Genomic DNA, 21,373 nt, shown 5'->3' with positions numbered 1-21,373 from the left:
TAAATGTCCACCTTTTTGTGAGGGCACGACTGATGGGGCAGATGTTTTTCACATTCACTAGAAAGCTTAGTAACCTTTTGCAAGTACATTAGGTACATTTTAAAGCCTGACTTATGCAGAATGTCACTTATTAATGCTATTTAGGATTGGTAGATGAGAAATCTGTACCACATTCATCATTTACAATAAAAGCAGAGCTAAGAGAGAAAGAACTAGAGAGACCAATTGCCACAATTTATTTTGGAGGTAACAGCAAGGCAAACACAATATTTGTTTCAATGAATTTTATTTCATTCTGTTTTATACAAGTGGGATCTGATCCCCAAACTTTCCACCATCAACATAATGGAGAAGCACCACTGCACAAAAGGAAGGCAGAATTTTGGAGACGGAAGACAGGCTAGACCAAGCCACTTCTCCCCATGTGGTTAGAAATTCTTCCTCCTTCCCATAATGTGCTTCCCAGACCAGCAGGGTTACCCCAGGAATAAGGGAGACAAAGCTAGCTCTAAACACTCCCTCCGCCTCCTCCCCTCCCCAGCAAAAGAGGCTGCTCAATGCCAGTAATGGAATGGTTAAAGACAGGGAGCACATCAGGTTTTCAGTTTCTCAACCAGTCCACTAGATTAAGAAGTAACCTGGTTACTCCCTCTCTCCTGAAAAAGATCCAGGAAAATCAATGACCTAAAATGCTGAAGACTTACCTCCTTTCCTTCCCCCATCCCATAGCCTTGTTCTCTAAGCACAGAGCAGGCAATGAACTCTGAGGAGGCTGAAGGAAAGCCAAGGAAAATCAGGGGCTACCTGAATCCCTGGGAATCTGGTGGCTACCCTGGTGCCCTCATTCATTCCCTTTGAGGTTCAGAGACCTGTTTGGAATAGTACACAGAGAAGTCCTCCCTTAGGGACTTGGAAGCAACCCGGGATACAGAACACACAGGAACCACTGTGAGGGTACACACCATTCCAGGGATGGCCCAAACCACAAACAGGGCAAGACTCCCCCTCAGCCAAGGCCCCAAGGGCTGGGGGAACTGGGACGAGGCCCTGGCAGGGGGAAGAGAGCTCCTGCAGCAGTTCTGAGGTTTCATGGGAATTTACTTCTTCTTCCTCTCCTGCGAACAGCGAGGGCAGAACCTGTTAGAAAGGGAAGTACAAAGCCAACGTTGAGGGCATGACATGAACCTCAAACATACAGTCCCAAAAGACCTTTTCCAAGGTCTCCAACAAAGCCTTAATTCAATTTTTCATTCTTATGAGGTCTTTTAAGTGTACTCTCCCATCTGCCACCCATGACCTCCCTTTTCCAAAGGCCAATGGGCCCTCCAGGTTGCTTGTTCACTCACCATTTCCCTCTTGGTTTTGTTGTCAGACCCACACAGGCAAAATGAAACCACTCAATGGAACACTGTTGGGATGGAGAGCAGTCAGTTAAAGAGCAGTTTTCTTTCGAAATCATTGCTTTTGGGCTACTGGAGATTCCCAGCATTTGATCACAAACTCCTAAATCCCTAGCAGCAATCAGGGAATGAAGACTCACACCCAATCTACACACTGCTAGCAAGGAGAACTCCCCTTGTCCCTTGCTAAGTTTAGGGGCAAGAAAACATTTTAAGGAAAACTCCGACAAAAGAGGCACTTAACAGGTCATGGTATGCCACGCCCTTGCCCTTCCCAAACTCCCTGTCTCCTTGCCATTGCTTGCTGTATCAGGCCCCACCCAAGCAGGACAAGACTTTCCATCCAAGAGCCTTCTCTCCACGCCTTTCTCCCCCATTTCCATCAAGTGCAGGCTCTTACATCTGGGTTGTCGCAGCCAATCATCTCCCCATAGGAGACCTGGTGGCAGAGGCAGTAAGTAGGCTCATTGGGGTCCACGGGCATATCCAGTACATCCGAAGGGTGCACGTTTCCGAAGGTGACTGAAGGCATCCCATACTCTGTGCTACTGCAGGACAGGAATAAAGTAGGTCAGCAAAATAACTGGCTTTGAGTCCCTTCATGTCTCCAAAGACAATGTCCTTGTTTGCCAGAGACAGATGCTTCTCTTATTTAAGCACATACACCCAACTCCAGTGAAGTGACCTGCTTTCCTCTTCAACCCACCCCTGAAAGAATTAAAAAGATTCCCTTCTTCTTGCTTCCCAAGAAGGGACAGGAGATAAACCCTTTTAGTCTGTGTGGGGATCAGCTATCCTTCTCAGGCTGGGCCTTCCTTGGTCTGATTTCTAGTGCTGCTCCTGATTCCTGCAAGTCTCTTAAAACACTTACGTGCGGACGAGCTTCAATTTCTTTTGGGCAGTTTTTGGTGCTTCCTCATCAGAGTTCTTCCCTTTAGAGCGAGCACGGGCAGCTTTTTTCTCTTTCTGGGCTCGGCCCTCTGATAAGAAGAGAAAAAGGTGTTGCATCTGTCACCCCATCAAAACAGACACTTGACATGGTGACAACCTCTCCAGCACTAAAATACATTCCTACTTTGGAATGTATATCGGCTTTGGGCCATGCACTCCATCTTAATTTTATCTAGTGGCCTTGAATATCCTCACACAAGAAGCTCACAGGTCACCATCTTTTTACCTGTCCTTCAGATTCCAGCGCAACAGTCTTTGATCTGTACCATTCCAGTGCCTGCCTTCATCCCCACCACTTCCATAGTCACTTGGCTGCCTCCTGTATCAATCTGCAGCCCAGTGGTGGTACTCACTCTTCTTGCCCTTGCTGGAAGAACTGTCATAGTCACTCGACTCTATCTGCTTCTCCTTCAGGTCTGCTTCAAAGCGAGCGAGGTCTGTGTCCAGCCGCCGGATGTGCTTATCAACCTGCAAAGACAACAGTGACCAGGAGTCACCACAGGACAGAGCCCAGGAGGGCAAAGAAGAGGGGGCTTGCACTAAAGAGCCAAGAAGTAAAGAGCAGGCAGGGCCTAAAAATGAGAGATCAAGGCCTTTCAAGACTAGGGGCTTTAGTTTGGACTTTCACCCGATAAGCACTAGACACTTCCCTTCATACCATCTCGTAGGTCTGCATAGCCAGCTGAACCTTGTCGTCCCCAAACTCCTTGCACTTCCCATAGGCCTCCTGGATTTGCTTGAGAAGCCCCAGTTTTTCCTCTGAAGACAAAGTTCGTGCATTGCTGATATACTCTGTGGCCAACTTATCGATCTCCGACTTGAGGTCTGAAACAAGTTTACCATTAAATACGTAAATATACACAATGCTACAGTGCCCTCCAGTAAGAGAGACTGAATGAGTGGAGCAGCTTTAGGCTTTCTTCCCTGCCCGGAGATCCCCATGATTAAAGCAAAGCAAAGAAAAGCTGGTCAAGCTACATACTTATTGTCTTGGCAACAAAACCATCTTTAAGTCTCACCTTCTGTCCTCTGATCCAGATCTCGCATGAGCTGGAAGTTTCTCTGCAATTCAAATGGCAGGTTCTCAATACCTGCAGGGAAAGGAGAATACATGGAGAAATCAGGTTCATGTCCATGATGCCAAGGCAGGAACAAAGCTAACCAATAACACCACATATACCCCTCTAATGATGTCCCTGGTGCACATTAGCGTGCCTCATTTGTTGCCAGCTCCAGAGGAGACAGACTATAAAAACGTGATAGATTTAATCTGGGAGCACAGTTCTAGAATACATATTAGTTAGCAGAAAACTGCTGCCATGCAGAAAGATCCACATTAAGAAAGCAGAAACTCAAAATTTGTAATGAGTGTCAGTCATTATAACATATTCAAAAACTCCACTTAGTAATGAAAAAAATAGTACAACAGCTGGTAAATAATGCCATTTAGTTGTTCCTACACAAGGATGTAGAAATTAAAGTTGATCAAATGCTAATTCACCGAAAAGTGAGTTTGTTTTAGTGCATCCATTTTACATATAGGGGACGGTAGATGCTTTGGGCAGAGCCAAAGAGCAAGTCTGAGATGGGACAGGGAGCAGTGAATATCAGTTTTAACCCCCTGTGACGTGTTCCTTTTTGTGCCTTCTGCACCGTCATCTCAGTGCGGTCCATCCAAAACCTGGAAGGATGCCACACATCATGAATAATAAACGTTTGTACGGCTCTGAATGAGCAATGTGAAGTTGATAGTCAATTAATTTTCAATGCACTATGCCACTCACCCCCTAGGCATCACCAGATGCTCAACTGGCAAAGCCGATAAAAACAATTCTCATTTTTCCATGCCTGTCTAATCACAATGAGATCTAGTGTTACTGCATTAACCTGAAATCCAAGCTTGATTATTGTCACCTTTATATGTAATTAAAAAAAAAAATCTTTCTTGCAGGTTAAAAAAAAAAAAGTGGTAGGAAAAGCTCTTCAGAAATCCAGCATAAGCATATCTGCTTCCTGAACCTGCTCTCCAAAACACAAGGAGTGCAACTGAAGGTGTGTCTGGCCATCACCAAAGCTGTCCAATACATCAGTCCAGGCAGCAGCCTCTATTTTCACTGCACATATTTCTACAGCAATGAATGCTTTTTCAATTCCCTGAAAAGCAACCAGCTGTTTGGGAAGGTCTGTATGCAAGAGGAAGGTTTTAACAAGTACTATCCACAGGCCGTGAAATTAATTCCTATAAGAAGTAAAACCAGCTCCGGGCCTTGCTGAGCACAGAAGCTGTTCCTTTTACTTACTTTTTTGCACAAACAGAATATAATAAGTTACACACAGAACCCTTCTGAGTAATGAAGTTGCTGCTTCAACAGATTTCTGTTGCCATTTCTAATTTAGTTACCTGAGAAATGCTCGGGTAGTAGGAGTCCTCGAGTACCCAGATACATAATCCACAGTACATACACATCACCCCCCTGCATTCAAGGACAGTTAACAGTGCAAATTCAAATTCTCAAAAAATTACTAAGCGGCAAAATTCTGACTGCACATTCCTGAATTTGATACTTCCATGTTTGTTCAGCATGACAGACTTCACACAAGGTTTAAGCAGTCAGCTACCAGATTACATCCCTATGGCTCAAAAAAGCATGTCAGAAGACGATGGGGACACAGCGTTGAAAATTAATATTGCTTACAGAGGAAGCTCATGGCAGGGACAAAATCCAGCTTGGGGATCTCAAGACCATGCCTTTTTCCTCCCTGCAATCCCCAGACTCATCAACTCTAAACTTTTCAATTTACACAGCAAATGAAACATGGGTCATGCTGCAGCATGCTGCTTTTCATTCCTCTCCAAAGCAGCCCCTGCAGAAGACAAGACAGGTATCCTCTAGAGGAAAACAGTATCTGTTCTTGTACTGCACACAATATGCTGAATTTATATTGAGTTTATTAATCCTGAAGATCACAGCTTCTAAATTCTGGACTTTGTGGTTTTTAAAAAAGATTAATGTAATTTCTTTTTCTCCTCTGAAAAGGACAGACAGTAAAAGCACAAATTCCACCAGGTACTGTCAGTTTTCCCTTGGTAGGGCTAGAAACCTTTAGACAGAGCAAGCACCTGAGCTACGACAAAAGCCAGCAGGATGCTGTTCTGTGGGCAGAACAACCCCACACAGGGTGACGGTCACATTTCATGCTGATGTTCTCACAGCAGGAGAAACTCAAGCAGGAGTTTGTTTCTGCTACAGAACCTGAAAGGGACTGTATTCTAATTTTTACAGCTGTCACTGTAAATATCTGCCACCACCACTAACACCAGCACATGCCCTTGTCTGGACAGTGCCTGTCTTCCCTTTCCCTCTACGTGCCCAGCCTCGTCTCCTCAGCCTGTGCCACCTACCCTTCAGAGACCCTCTCTGCCCAGTGCCTGCTCCCCTCACTGCCAGCCCCTCAGCCAGGCCAATGGCTCCCCTGCTTTGTTACCTGCCTCCAGGTGTGCAGAGCCCTTTGCTCCCGGCAGTGTGGGGAGAGGTGTCACCCAGCTCTGACTCTGGCCAAGCAGAGGCTCAGCACAGGCACCACCATTTACCAGTTTAGCACTTAAGAGCCATGATCTCCTGAAGCCACGACCTTCCAGATGCTCATTAGCTGAGCAAGCTTCCACGGAGACTGACGAGACAAACCCCTGTCATTTTAATTCCTTCCCTGCTAAAACCAGCAAAATTATTTCCTAAAACCCCAGCAGAATGTTTCACTCTGCAAATCTATTACTGGACCAACATTCTGCAACTGCTTTGTCAATAAACTGGGAGAAAATGAAACAAGTGACAGTACAGTGACTTTATAATCAGAACTGTTACAAAGATACTTTATCTGTTCAATTGAAAGTGGAAGGAAGCTGAGCACAACATTACTAAGTATGATCCAGAGAGAGTCTGGCAATAACAAAAAGCATAACAAGATAAAGCTGCAGCCAAGCAAGTTTTAACTGAACGACAAACTATTTTTATGGTACATAGCTTAATCTAGCTATGGGGATGTTTTCTACTATCCTCAGCTTAACTCCAAAGCTCTTGTGTAACCTTAAACAGAAGTGATTCTCTGCATCACAGAATTTATCACAGGGGTCAGAACATATGCTGAAATTGCTTGACCTATGCTGTGCTGGGTATTAGACATCCCCACCCTAACAGTCCCATTAAAAAAAGAAAAATCTAAGATTTAAGTTTCCAATTTTTTATTCCTACCAATGCCACACTTTTCCTCAGTACTTCTAAAAGAACTCATGTTATTTATGTAATTTCATTTCCCCATGAATTTCTCCTTTTTTCCTTTACAATTCATTTGCTCTTTCATCTTATAATAAGATTCACCTAAAACTTTCATGACTAAATACTACCTATCACAAAATACCCAAATAATTCTCAGATTCTGAAACTGATAATTGTAAAGAAAAAACACCCTAGAGGCATCCTCGATCACTAGAGAAGAGGGCAGTGAAGTGCAGTCACTCTGTCTCTGATACACAACAATGGAGACAAAAATAAGGAATAACGAGGGTCTCTTTCCACACAAATGGCATAGCAGCAAGAGAGGAAGAGGAGGATGGTGAAAATGTCCAGGGAAGAAAATGCTAGCAAGGCCAGCAGCTTGGCCCAAAGCATGGGCTGGCATTAATGCAACGGTGTCACAGAATCACAAAATGGGTCAGGCTAGAAGGGACCACAGTAGCTCATCTGGTTCAACCTCCCTGCTCAAGCAGGGTCATCCTAGAGTATATGGAACAGGATTGTGTCCAGATGGTCTAGAATATCTCTAGTGAGGGAGACTCCACCACCTCTCTTGGCAAGCTTTTCCAGTGCTCAGTCACCTGTGTAGTGAAGAAGTTCTTCCTCATACTCAGGTGGAACCTCCTGTGCATCACTTTCTGCCCACTGCCTCTTGTTCTATTACTCAGTATCACCAAGAAGAGCACAGATCCATTCTCTTGACACCCTCCCTGCAGATACTTAGAGACATTGATGAGGTCCCCTCTCAGATATCTCTTCTCAAGGCTGAACAGGCCCAGCTCCCTCAGCCTTTCCTCGTAACAGAGATGGTCCAGTCCCTTAATCATCTTTGTTGCCCTCCACTGGACCTGCTCCAGGAGCTCCATGTCTCTCTTGTACTGAGGAGCCCAGAACTGGACACAGCACTCCAGATGTGGCCTCGCTAGAGCTCAGTAGAGAGGCGGGATCATTTCCCTTGACCTGCTGGTAATGTTCTTCCTAATGCAGCCACCTGCACAAATCCACAGAGAAACCATGTGCAGCCCTACTGATTCCTCTCACAGTACAATTACCCTGAAAATCATTGGGGCAGGTCTCTCAATGAGTTTTTCTCACCCCTTCCTTTTCTTACCTTGTTTTCATTTCTGATCACAAGCCAAAGTCTCTCCACAAAGTCTTTCCTCTCCTCAGTTCTTATCCCTTCACTCCCCCTGTTCTTCTGTCTTTTTTATTCTCCTCTTTCCTTGTCACTCCTTTCCCCATTCATTCTTCCATGGGCATCCATTACCATGCAGTCTTCTCCCTTAAAAAACACGCACTCTCCAAAAGTCAGACTTCAACACCACTCTCTTTCCAATAATTATTATTTTATTTACTTCTCTGTAGAAGCACACGTGAGGTGTCAGGTGCAGGCAACTGATAGTTAAACTTCAGCTACTTAACTCAGATGTTACCTCCGACACAAACATGCAGAGAGTGAGCCTACACAGCCTGATAACTTCAACTGTGCTTCAATCCCCCACAGCACATCTTTACTGTGCCAAACAATGCATTTGTATTGTACAAATTCCTAAAAGATGATCAGTAGTACCAAAGACCATACAAGCACACAGTGCCTTTCCCGAGACATCTGTTTACCCACTACGTTTACATGCATGTTTAAATTTATTAAAAACCAAGAAAATACATTTTGAAACATAACCACAGTTGCTTTATTGAACAGTATATATTTCAGCAAACCTTTTAGACACCACACTGCTGAAGGTAATTAAAAAAAATCCTACTTGTGTCAGGGACTGCCACAATGAGAGGGCAAGTTCTGTGCCCCCTAAGAGAGGAAAGCAACTGGTTTCTTGTGGGGGAAGCACACTGGACTTTTCTGTACTCTGTGATTCTCATAATTTTGTAGCACTTGAAGTTACTGCATGACAACTGGCTTACAGCAATCTTCAGGCGCTCCCTTGCTTCCTCATTAGGGGCAGGATGTCTTTTATATCCCTCCTTTCAGATGGTACAACCCTTTTAAACTAATGCTTCTACTCTGTCCTGTGCTCTCAAGTAATTAATCATCCTCCTACACAGTTTACTGAAATTATTGCATGAGCATAATGTATACCTTTCCCTCTATTCATACATGGCTCGGCCCTACTGCAATGTACACATCCTAACCCGTACAATTATCCTCACAACACCTTGGTGAGGGATAATACTACCCACATTTTTACAGAGAGGGTGCTCGGGTGTGGCAGACTGATTTAGTTACAGGCACCCAGGAACTCTGTGCCCATGTCATACATCCCAAGCTATGGGCCAGTGCACTGCACGAGTCCACCCAAGCACATCTCCTTCAGGCACTGTCCAAAGAAACAGGAATTAGTCAGCAATGACAGTCAATGCATCAGCTACAGAGACTCAATATTACCCCAAAGCGTGGACTGTTTTCCTGAGAAAGGAGGGCTCTTTCTGTCATTTTCTTATTACACTACCTCAGTGCTACAGCATCCACAGCCAAGATAGCAGGCAATGTTGTTAAGTCTCAGAAAGGGGATCTTAAAGATCAACCTTGATTTCTTGGAGGGCTTGGAAGACTAACACAAGAAATGAAACTCGCAACGCTCCTGACATTTCCAGCCTGTCACAGACCTCCAAAGGCAGGGACAACCACCAAAGAGCTCACAGGGCTGTTTGCCATCACATCGGATTTGCAGTTGGGTGAGTGAAGAAATACAGAGAAAACACAGTATGCTTTGCCATGTAAAGTCACCTTGTATCAGCTCCAACAAAAGTACCAATGAACAACAAAATCAATTCTAAATGAACTGGTCATTAAATGTATCAGCTTAGTGTGGGCTGTGCCAGTAGCTTTCACACAGAAACAAATGCTGCCTATGAATCACCAAATTCTCCTCCCTGCATGATATCTTTTGTAATTTTCCACAGATGAAGTGTGCTGCATCACAGATGCAACTAATCTGAAGTCTCAGAAAGGTGAAATGCATCTTTCATTACACTGAAATAGTGCTGAATATAGAAAAAATTTATTAAGAGACTTGCATTTCTGAAGTACGATGTGAGAAACTTTAGAGGCAGGGAGGGGGGTATGGCTGCATGGTACACTGGGGAGGGGATAACCGTAAAGACAGGAAAACAAGAGATAAAAGAACTGCTGGGGAATTTGGAATGCAGCCAGGTGTGGGAAGGAATCGAAGGCTTGCCACAGCAATTTCCGACATCACACCCATGTCCTCTAAGAGTATTAAGATGACAATACACATCACACCCTCATTTGATGAAGCTACACAGAGGAAAATCCTGACAGATGTAGCTCTTCCGAAGAATAATCTTATTTTACTGGGTTAGCCAAAGTTATCAAGGAATGAAAGGACATTCCCATGTCAGTTGTAGAAGAAAGAAGATGACTTTCATAAGGGCAGATGCTGCTTCTGTTGCTCTGTGCTTGTGTCGGCTTAAGTTTTCTAGTATTGACAAGCCCTGAACTGGTGCATCTTTATGTGCCTACTGACACATGTAAATAGAGGAGCAAAGGAAGCTCGATGCCTTCCTAATCAGTATTAAAAAGGGGGAAAACACAAAGTAAAATGACTACACAGTACCACATTAACTTACCAGCTGAGGTCTCCTCATCTAAGCCTGTTTTCTCCATCACCCTCTTCACTGAGGCAGGTTATGTCCTAGTGGCTGCTCCTGGAACAAGTCCTGACTGGTGGCCTCCAAGACAATGGAGGAATCTGTATCAAGCAGCCACTGGAGCAGCCAGGCCAGTGACATCCCTCTGCGTCTCAAGCTCACCAAGGCTACCTGCCCTCTACTGATGACTCCCCCAAGCATTTAGGTCTAATTTAGATGAAATACTGGCTTTAGTTCCTCAGAGGTTTCAGGTGATGGAGGATCGAAACACTTTTTATTGTTGAGGAAACATACATGCCTTGGTTCTGTTGCCATAAAAGATACATTTGTGTGTTGTCACTAAGAATACTTACTTCATTCTGGCACCCCCTGGGTGGGCAAAGAGGGAAGCACTGATGGTACAAAATACACCTAGTTGCACAGCAGTTCGTCTACTACAAAAACAGTCCCTACACTCATGGCATGTTCACATACAGAGACTTGTAGAAAATTATTTGGGACTGTTTTCTGAGTATGTGTGTGCTTCAATGACGTCTTTCACAAAGGAGACCTGCAATCCTCTCCAAAACTCCAAACATGAATAAAACTCAGGGTTTGCATCTCGTCTTCTGGAAAATCTGTATTAGTCACATTCTCCCCCTCCAAGTCTCCACTACAGTATTTCTAACCAAGTTACTGAGCCAAGCACAGTAACTCAAGTTCAAGCAAGCACAAGCTCCTCTAATGAGTCTTCATGCACATTCAGTCTTTTAATCACAAACCACTATTTTCTTCCTTCTTCCTTTTCTTCCCCCGTTCCTTTCTATATCTCTAACTCCTTTGCACCCATAGTTTTTCCCTTACTAAAGCTGCACTGTTTTACTGGCTTGAGGGAAAGCACTTATATTATCTTGCTTTCTCCCCTCAAAACCAGGCATAAAATAGTTTAGAGACCAGGAAGAGGACAATATTTGAAGTGATGGAAATATTTTTACGCTTTACTTCAGCAACTGGGGAAAACCACTCGGGAGGAAGAAAACTGGAACAAGACAACTGGAACAAGACACATTCCTCTTCTCCCCTTGCCTGAATCCTTTGGCTCAGCATAATCATTGAAAGGACAGCTTCAGTAATTAGGATGAAGGAATGAAGGTGATCAGAGTAGACAAGACAGGAGTTCCTCTCTCAGGATGTTCAGCACAGAAGGAATGTGCACATTTTTCTGCTGAAAAAACATCTTATAGGAGCATAACACATTTCAGACAGAGCTGCTTTGTAATTAACAGCTTAGAGCAAAGGCAAAGGCATGTCTAATCCTCGGTCTAAACCTGGGTTCAAATTACAGCAAAGACTTGGAAAGCTACTGAAATATCAGACCTAAGAACCAGCCAGACACCTTTTACTAAGAGAACAGTTCTTCATTCGGCTATTCCACAAAAATGTAATGGAAAAGAACCTTAGATGTCCAAAGCAGAGGACTCAAAATACATGAACTGAAGCAACTGAAGCTGTATGCGCAGTTTTGTCAGACTGCTCGCGCATTTTAACATATTTAACTACCAAACTGCACGAGGTTTCAAGGAAGGTGTTTCCCATTCCAAGTGACTGAGTATTTTATTCTCTTTGCTTGATACAGTCACACACACATGGCCCAGAGCCCAACGTGAAAACTGACTTGGTAATCAGCTTTTCAAGGTGTTCATTACCGTGACATTAAAAGGTTTTCACAATGCTACAGTGGAGTGGCCCACTTCCCTCACCAAAAGAATGAAGGCCGAGAGATTTACTGAGGCAAAGAGATTAAAGTCACGAAGGCCAGCTAATTACAATCTTGCCTCTTGAATAGCCTGACTTTTCAGAATTATCTGTTCAAAGCAGACTTTAGCTGCAGCTATGAGCATTCTGCACATCTGCTCCCCTGACTGCAAATTTTCACTCATAATTTGAGGGAAGCACAATCCAAGCAAGGAGAACCTGTAAAAAGTGTGACTCACAACACAAAATAAGAACATCAAACTCAATTTATCAGAGTGGTACTCAATTGCCTCAAACAGGAGGCCACCTTTTTCCTTTCTAAGATCTTCATTCTTTATACATCTTTCCTTTCTTCAAAGATATGAAGAGGCCCTACAAACAACTGCCCTCTTTTCACACACTCCCCATTCATTCCCTGAGCAGATTCAGCCAGTAAACCACATGAAAGAGAATCTCTGTGGGAGGAGGAAAAAAAATTCAATCGAAAACTGTATCTGCAATAGCACTATAATACTAAAAGAATTCAGTTCCAAGATGCAAATGTAAATGAAGAAGTAAATTAGACATCTTTAGAAGAGATGACCAAAGGTTCTGGACTATTTGTTTGTAGTAAATTTCAGGAAGTTTTGGGACATTAGTGAACTACCTTAAAACTGAACTGAATGCGTTTAAAATACCCAAATAATTTTTAAAAAAGAAAAAGGAAGTAGCAAGGAGGGAACCAAATGCTGTTGCTCAGTCAGTATCATGAAGAAGACTCACTATTAAAAGATTATGCATTTTCACAGAGTCAGAAGTTCAAGCAGAATGTAAAAAGATTAGAGCAGGCTGGGACAAGAACAATATAGGTAATCAGAAAACTGAAAAATGTTATCCCAGGTAATTTTTTTTCTAAGTTAGCAGAAAGAAGGTTAAGATTTAATCAACTACAATCTACACAGGGAATAAACTTTTAATAAGGGGACACTTTAACATGGCAGGTAAGAGGTGTTAAAGGTCCAATGACTAAATACTGAAACTGTGAAAATTAACTACAGACACAAGTCACAAAAGCATGACAGGAAAGCCTATCAGCAGATTAACTTACTGAAAAACGAGATGGATGCTCTTTGACTGTAAGTATTACAATTCATATAACATGATTTTCTGAGAGAAACTGCAGGTTAAGCATAGCTTAATTAAGCACAGCACAATTAGCAAACAGAGGAAAGTAATATTGCACCAGAAACTGAAAAAAGCCTTTAGAGCTTTACGGGTAAGCAAACCAGGCTAAACCATTGCTGCAAAAACTGTTTTGTTCTTTCTAACATCTTTGTAGCCAGGACTTTTAGATTGTGCCTGTTGCTTTCTGTTTTTAAGTAACACTGACACCACAATACTAATGGAGAATCTCTAATTCAACTGCAGGACCATAAATCTCAGCTGAGAGAGGAAAATAAGTGTATCATTTTCTCTGCATGCCTGTACTAGAGAAAAAGAGGAGTTTCCAGGGGAGGGTAAACTTTAGTTGGAAGTGACAAGGAGATCCAGAGGTGTTTGACTTTGGTGGGAACACTTTCCAGCCACCAAGACCGTCTACAGCTTCCTTTTTCTCCAGCTTGGTATCTACCACACCCCTCCACACTCAGCACTGCATCCTGCTCATCTCTGCCTACCAACTGCAAATCCCAACCTTTCACTCCTTTATCTTGACTGCAGCTCATACCAAATATAATGCCCTCCAATTAGGAAAACCCTGCAGCCTCCCCATGCACTTACTGCTTATCCACCTGCTTCTTTCTCCTCTTGTCTAGCCCTTGTCCTCCCCACTGAGGAGCCTCAGTCACTTGTAGTCTTCTACAGTGGAATGAGAAAAGCACGAGAAGATAAATCTTTGCTTCTCTCTCACAATCTACTTTCTCATCCAGCTCTTTTTCCTGGCTTTTGCATCCTCCTTCCTTGCAGTTCCTAGATCCTTGTCTGTTCAATTCCAGCTTTCTCTGAAATTTATTATGGTTCTTAAACTTTCTTAATTTAATTTACAAGAGGTTTCCTTTCCTAATGGCAAAGGGAGCACTGAAGACACAAGGAATGAGACCTCTTGTCTTCAAATAAACACCTTATTAGCTCTGTGCTGGAAGAAACCCGGTGTAGCAAAATTTCTGAAGAGCCAAGCTCCAGTGTTTCCAAGCATACACAAATACAGAATGAGAGATTTAACTTGGCCAGACAGAGTGAAGTAAAAGACACGTTACCAGAACTCCTACACTGTAAACACATCACCCCATCACTGTGCTACCCTGTCTCCAGTGACACCAGATCAGCAGGAAAATGTGCAAACAGCATTCATGAAAGAACACGTTACTGGATCTTAACACAATAGTCTCTTCCTCGAGAAACAACTCCTCTGATTAGTTTACTCGGCTGTTTTAAGAACACGGGGGTAAAACAGGCACTGCAAGTCTTATCCCCAAAGGGCAGAGTTTGACAAAGTTCTGAGCACCTTAAGGCAGGACGGTATCAAAGGAGGGCTCCCCGATAACGTTACCAACTCCATCAGCATTTACACAGCTCCTCTTCGGCCACAAAACCAGGGCTGATTGTAAATGGATAGCGAAGGAAGCTACCGAGACCACCGTCCCATAGATCCAAAAGCTATCTCTGGCTGACTCCCCCAGCCCTGCTGCTGACGTTTATCCCGGGAAACCACTGACAGTCCAGCTCCCGCTCCCGCGAGGGGCTGGAGCAGCACTGGGTTCCTTTCTCCAGGGACGAATCGGCCGCGGTGTCGGGGCTCCCGCAGCAGCCGCAGCCGAGCCCTGCCCCACGGCGGAGGGGCTGCCCGCACGGCCCGGGGACCGGCCGACCGACGGCCGGGCCGGGCCGGGCTGCGCCCGAGGCGCTGGGAGAGCCCGCGGGCGCCCCGGCCAAGCGCTCGGCCCCCGCGGGGCCCCGCCCCTCGGCCCGTCCGTGCCCCTGCCGGGCCGGCTCCGGCGCGGCCGCGGCCCCGCCCCGCGGCTCTTACTGTCCAGGTAGTGCTCCAGGTACATCCCCGCCGCCATCTTGGCCCCGCGCACGGCGCTTCCGCCACCAACCGGACGCGCGCGCCCCCCGGAAGCGGCTCTGCCCGGCCGCGAAGCCGCTTCCGCCCGTCCCGCCGGGCACTTCCGCCCGCCCCCGCCGCCATTTCGGGTCTGTGGGTCGGCCCCGGGCGGGCACCGCGAGAGGTGAACGGGGCGATGGGGGGAGTGGAGCATCGCTCCTACGGGGGAAAGGAGCTGCGCCTGTTTAGCCTTGAAAAGAGGCGACTGAGAGGGGACCTCATCAACGTGTATAAATACCTAAAGCGGGGCAGGGGGGAAGGGAGGGGGAGAGGATGGATGCAGGCTCTTCTCAGTGGTGCCGAGCAATAGGACGAGAGGCAAAGGGCAGAAACTGTTGCACAGGAGGTTCCACCTGAACATGAGGAAGAACTTCCTTACTGTGCAGTGACCGAGCATTGGAACAGGTTGCCCACGGAGGTTGTGGAGTTTCCCTCACTGGAGATATTCCAGAACCGGCTGGACGCAATCCCGTTCCATGTGCTCTAGATGACCCTGCTTGAGAAGGGAGGTTGGACCAGATGAGCCACTGTAGCCCCTCCCAACCTTACCCATCCTGTGCTCTGAGCGAGGAAGTGCTGTTGACGTGTTACTATTGGTTTCCATTCACCATGGAATTCCCCAGTGAGGAGCAGCTGCTGCTGTGTCATAAATGAGACAGTCTTTGCTGTGAAAGGCTTATGGTACAACACAGCTAAAGAACGGAATGAAGTTAAGACCGTTTTCTCTTTTCCTTCCTCTTGCCAGTACCACCTTAGTGACCACACACCACAAGTCACTTCTGGGTCAGAGATCCTCGTGCCATGGAGTTCAGGAGCTTCCCCCGCTGTCCTTTGCTACATGCACAGTGTGGCATTGTGCTGGGTTAAGAGGGTGAGGTCATGCGTGATTATGAAGGAACTGAGACAAAATTATCATACTTCTTTTGATCCTTAGGGTCTAGGATACGCAGGATTGATGTTTGAAGAGGTCAGCGTTAATCTAGAATCCTCTACAGTTTAGGAGGCACTGGTTTTGTTTGGCAAATACTACATTTCATCCACCTTTCCGCTGGGTACTCACCGCCACCATTTTTTTTTTCCAGACAGTCTGTACAATGACAGTCACTGCTCAGGACTGAGTGCTCCCACATTCTGGCCACGAGGAGTGACTAAATTTGGGTTTTTTTCCTCTTTCTTCCCAAAGATCTTCCAAGACACCCTGCCTTTATTTATGTGGATATACTGGGATTAAGTCTTCCAGCAGCCTCCACTGCAAGACCGAGGAGCTGTTATATAAATGAATTACAGCTGTTTGAACTATCAACCCTCTTGTTGTTATTTGGTTAATTCAGAGATCCTCTGTGTTCTGAAGATGGTGGTTTTCCATTCCTATTCCTACAGTCATTTAAGTTATTTATGACATTTTTAATTATTCAAAACACATTTCTCAGTCTTTTCAGTTCTCATATGAAGCAGCTGGCTTCAGTTAGCTGAACATTATTGTTAAGCCTCACTTTAAAGTACTTCAAAATTCTTGTATAAATTGCCTTACACTCTTAATTAAGGGGAAGGATGTGGCTGTTACATAAAAAAAACCCTGCTCCCTAAACCAGAATCCCCCAAATGCATCCTGCCTGGGGCTACCAGGCTAAATGGAGCTGATGTTAAGAATTAGACATTCTCAGACATCACTAATTTGGTTAAGAGACCACCTGGGAATCCATCTTACCCTCCAAGCCAAGGCTAGGAATGTGTCAAAATACTAGACCACTGAAGTGGAGAGACAAGCTCCGTCTGGACTTCTTGCCAGAAGGACCTCTGCACTGCAGATACAAACTACAAGGGAAAGAGGAGACACTTGCCTAAAATCTAAATGGTAAATCTTAGTAAAATGTACAAATATGTTTTTAACTTCATGAACTGCCACTGTGAAGTTGGAAAACAGGGGAGAGGCAGTTTTGTGTGCCTGGGTGGTCTCACAGCAGTAGAAAATAGCAAGCCAGCACAAACTAGTTCCTGAGTTCTGAATCTAGAAAATTTGCTATTTTTGCTTTCTTAGAAAGTCAAAGCATAGAGAAGTGCATTGCTCAGGGTTCCAGAAGCATCCTCACCTGCAGAGGGAGTGTTACCACGGTAGTTATTGGCCAGGGGTGTAATATTTTTTAGAGGAAACACTTCTGCAAGTCAGAGTCCTGGCAGGGGCACAGATGATTTTACAAGAAGGTGCTTCCCCCACTCAAATACGCTCCAGAGTCCACGGCTATTTATGTCTAACCCTCACCCAGCCTCATTCCCTGATCCTGCTGTAGCAACAAAGCCACAGACGCTAACCCTGGTGGTTATCACACTCCTCCCCCTCACCCCAGTTTGCTACCACAATTACATCCTGTTGTTAAACCCACAGGTACCTCCTCCTGGTTGGTTGGAGGGAGGGCCTGTGGGATGAGCAGGCGTGCTGCCCAGAAGGCCTGCGCACCTCACACCGGGGAGCTGAGCGGCCTACGGAAGCAGTCTGCAGCAGTGGTTCTCAACCTTTATTGATCTACAGATGCCTGTGTTTTCCCTTGGAAATGTAAACATCTGCATACCAAATTCAAGCCTCCAGCTTTTCAGTTACCTTAGAGACCTCTTAAACGTTGTCCAAGGACTAGGAGGTGAAGGCCAGTGCTTGAGAGGGATCCTTATGCGTCACCCAACAGGAGGGCCTATAGCTTCACACTCTTGTTTGGTTCCCTTTTTGCTGTAGAAGTACATTCGGCTCTTCTCACTCTTTAACATTCTCAGTTCAGAGGTCCCTGCTCTGCATTTCCTGTTTTCAGGAAACACTGGATGTACCCACACTTCATTCTCAAAAATAGCAAAGGATTGATCTGCAGCACTTGCCCGCAAGGTGGTTAATCAGCTTTACAAATGAAAGAGTATGCCAAAGGCCACAGATTATACCTGTATCCATGTTTCAATAACATATCCTAATTCAGCAGCAAAACTAGGCATAGACTCTAGTTCTTTGGTGTCACGATTTCTTCCATTTTTTTTTCCATTCATTACACAGACACTACATGAAATCGAAATGTTTGTTGGACCAAGTTACTACATCTCTCTAGTACTTTGGTGTTCTACTACACAGAAACAAGAAACCATGCACACAAATTTAATCTGTTGTACCTGAAATGACGACTGAACAGGTACCTATCTTGTAGTTAAGAAAGTGTACAGAGCAATTTCATTCTATGTTCTGAAACTGCACTAGTAAACTTGGGCAGCTTTCAGGTACATTACCTGCAAAATATTAGAAGAAAATCCTAAACATGATATATATCCTTTAGATGATATAAAGATGATAAAATAATCAATAAAAATATAGAAGACAGGCAGAATCTCATAATTATATTCTATATTAGGAAGAAAGTTGGATGATGTAGACATATCTGTGAGGTAATGAAATATTACCTATTGCCAATAAGATTTAGGAAGATCTTTAGTTCTACCCATTAAATAAAACATCCTAAAAGTTGCATAGCTAGAAACTGACAATCTGTAATTTGAAAAGAATTATCTGGCAAGCAGATGGAAGCAATGGGCTTTCTTTTCCAAACAACTTTGAAGCTCTGAATGTGTTCCAGAAGACCAGCAAATACTTTAAAAGTATTTGAAAAGCAAATGGGCTCATCCAGGTTGCTGTAAGGCAGTTAACCTAACACTGACGTGGCAAAATCACAGTGTAATTGATAGGGGTTGCACTCAGCTAAGAAAAGAAGCATAATGCTCTTGGTTTGAATTTAAAGAAAAAGATCTCATTAAAAGAACTAGACATCCTTGTATGGCATTGTAAGTTTGGTGGCTCAAGATAACCATCTAGGTCTAATGTAGCAAGACTTGAAGTGAACACTGCACAACCTGGTAACTGAAAGGGCAACAGGTAAGAAATACATGATGGAGCCAAGCCTTAATGTGAGACACCTAAACCAGCTCAATTTAATTTAGCTGTTTGGAAGAATGAATGCAGTGACTTGATCATGGTCTATAATTCATTACAGAAGAAGAAAGACTTCTTATAGAAGAAGACTTTAATGTACTGAACAAAGGCATAACAAGACCCTATGGATTAAAAAAAAATATAGTAGTAAAACAGAATGGCAGTTTTAATGGCAGTGATAACCAACAGAAAAACTCTAATAAAGGATATGGTTGATTAACCATAAAGCTTTAAATTATGAAAGTCTTAAATCTTTCTTGAAGATTTAACTGAATTATAGACCAGCAATACTATCATTAGTCACAGCTAAGATTCAGTTACTGTTTGTGGGTGACTTTTCTAAATGATTTCCAGCCTACATGATGTTTCCTTTTAAAGCAATGATAATTTGTAAAATCCAGCTAAGAACAGACAATCAGCTCAGAAAAGGACAAGAAGAAAAAGTGCTACTGCCTTCCAGCAAAGACACAAGATGCAACCTAACAGAACTGCAGAGTCATTGTCAAGTCTTCTTGGATAAGACATACAGAAACAAATGCATTGGCATCACAATGAAAATGCAGGGTCAAAGAATTCAGGGAGCTAAGAGGAAGGACCATAGGATCTTGTTAAGAGAGTCTTCCACTAGTGAGTGGGAGGTAAATAGTTGAACCATCGTTGGCTTGAGTGCACAAAGCTGAAAAGCTGCAGAACCTCAGGCTGCATCTCAACAGGGAAGGATTTTGTACAAGTTGTTAGATTTTGTGTCTCACAGGTAGCAACTCTCCTTTTTAAACCACCTGAAGCACTTTGACAATGTTAAACAACCTTGGGAATCCAAAGATCTAATCCAAACTCAAATAAGTGACAAAGATAATGAGAGTAAGGTATCTCCAATTATTTCCACATCAGCAACAGGACTCAGGGTAAACAGAGGACATTCTCATTGATAAGAAAAAAAGAGGCCTGGAATAAAGTGGCATTTCTGAAACTCAATGGGAAGTCCCTTAGTAAGAAATAATTAGGTTCTTCCTGGGCAACAGTAAAAGCTATAGGTACAGCAACAAGCTGCAAACACACAAGGAATAATATCTTTGAAATGACTGGTAACACAGGAATTGTACAGTCTTAAATACATATGGATCCCCATGGTAGGTAGCAGATTCCAAGAAGGGGAAGGATAGCAGACATGAGAAAACAACACAGCAAACCAGGGGCCTGGAAAGGCAATTTCAAGCACCTTTAACATATAAACCAAAAAATGTCTGCAAGGAATTTTAACTTGTGAGCCATTCCCCCGGGAATTCAACCAGTCGGCAAAGTATAATTCCGACTTTTAAAACCTTCCCAACTTAATACAAGACACTGCACCCAAGCCAAGTCAATTTTTCAGACTTCAAGGTGATGCATATGAGATAACTTGAGTGAAACTGGCAGTTTTGTCCTGTTCATATCAAATATGGACATGGAGAAGAGAGCCACAAGTAGTAATAAACTTGTGCTGAGTCTGTGCTAACTTCCAGGGTGAGCAAAACTATAAACTGAGTTGTCCATGAGGAAAAAAAAAAGAAATAAGGCAGAGAAATGTGAATTAAACTCTCCTGTGAGGAAAATCTTCCATGTGGCCAAAAAGGCCCTAAATTCACAATGAAAAAGAGAAAACCTTTTGGTAAAAGCTCATCCTGGGTTCAGTGAGAAGTCTGTGAGCAAGAAACAATTTAAAGAAAATCAAACTGAAACACAACAGATGGAAAAGATGAAGGTCAGACAGCAACTGACACAAGTTAGACATTATAAAATAAGTAAAACTTTGTGGCTAGCAAAACTAGTCATAACAGGATTTTTTTCTCTTTTAAACTAACAAAGAAATCTTACTAATAGTACTAATCCATGCTAGATGAAAATGGTGAAAATGCTAGTGACATAGAATAGTGGAAATCAGTCAACAAATATAAAGAAAGGAATAGGATGTGGCAGTCAAATGAAAATAGCAACTTCTCTCTAGTACCTTAGTATCAAAGTAGGAGATGAGACAACCTCTACTAGGGATATGCATTTGAAGTCAGCAAAGAAACAGGAGTCCTAAAGGAGTTCACTAACAAGCTCTCTAGCCCATTGATTCTCATTTTAATTAAAGTTGGGATATTAGAGAAATACCTTAAGACACTCACGGCAGTATTCCCAAAAGGCAAATGAAATGACTCAGTGTTAAAATTATGGAAAAGCTGTTGAGATGAAGAATTAGTGAATGAAAAAATAAAGTCTATAACCCAAGGATTTTATGAAATAAGAGATTTTGTAGTAAAATAAGAAAAGAAAAAACCAAACCCTAATTTCATTCTTAGATGCCATC

General features: G+C 43.6%; 2 protein-coding genes across 6 annotated transcripts in view; one reads left to right on the top strand and one right to left on the bottom strand.

The window, feature by feature from the left end:
• The window catches only part of LAG3 (lymphocyte activating 3), a 177,945-nt gene that overhangs the window by 39,854 nt on the left and 116,718 nt on the right, over positions 1-21,373 (top strand). The window lies entirely within an intron of this gene.
• Positions 270-15,106, bottom strand: ING4 (inhibitor of growth family member 4). 4 transcript variants are annotated; one of them, XR_007903396.1, is made up of 9 exons: positions 15,009-15,106; positions 3,371-3,442; positions 3,010-3,176; positions 2,705-2,819; positions 2,272-2,380; positions 1,801-1,948; positions 1,347-1,408; positions 963-1,137; positions 270-869 (listed from the first exon to the last, which is right to left on the bottom strand). XR_007903396.1 is itself a non-coding variant. In XM_051780846.1 (8 exons), exons 1-8 carry the CDS (start codon positions 15,043-15,045, stop codon positions 1,098-1,100), a joined length of 750 nt encoding a protein of 249 aa, XP_051636806.1. In that variant the 5' UTR covers positions 15,046-15,106; the 3' UTR covers positions 270-1,097. The 4 variants fall into 4 exon arrangements, 3 of the variants coding, with proteins under 3 accessions (XP_051636806.1, XP_051636808.1, XP_051636807.1); XM_051780846.1 differs by having other exon boundaries at positions 270-1,137; XM_051780848.1 differs by lacking the exon at positions 15,009-15,106 and adding an exon at positions 14,487-14,856 and having other exon boundaries at positions 270-1,137.

The sequence above is a fragment of the Manacus candei genome, unplaced genomic scaffold (assembly GCF_025592945.1).
Source record: "Manacus candei isolate 608988 ecotype Guabito, Panama unplaced genomic scaffold, ASM2559294v1 h1tg000014l, whole genome shotgun sequence".
Classification (NCBI taxonomy): domain Eukaryota; kingdom Metazoa; phylum Chordata; class Aves; order Passeriformes; family Pipridae; genus Manacus; species Manacus candei.
The sequence above is the reverse complement of the archived record's forward strand: the minus strand, read 5'-3'. Positions and strand labels throughout refer to the sequence as shown.

Bases quoted from the DNA above. Each gene is read 5' to 3' on its own strand.
- ING4 (XM_051780847.1), bottom strand. From the start codon at position 3,527: ATGTGGTGTTATTGGTTAGCTTTGTTCCTGCCTTGGCATCATGGACAT. The intron at 3,177-3,370 runs GTGAGACTTAAA...AACTTGTTTCAG, and splicing joins TCTGGATCAGAGGACAGAAG to ACCTCAAGTCGGAGATCGAT. The intron at 1,949-2,271 runs GTAAGTGTTTTA...CCTGTCCTGCAG, and splicing joins AAATTGAAGCTCGTCCGCAC to TAGCACAGAGTATGGGATGC.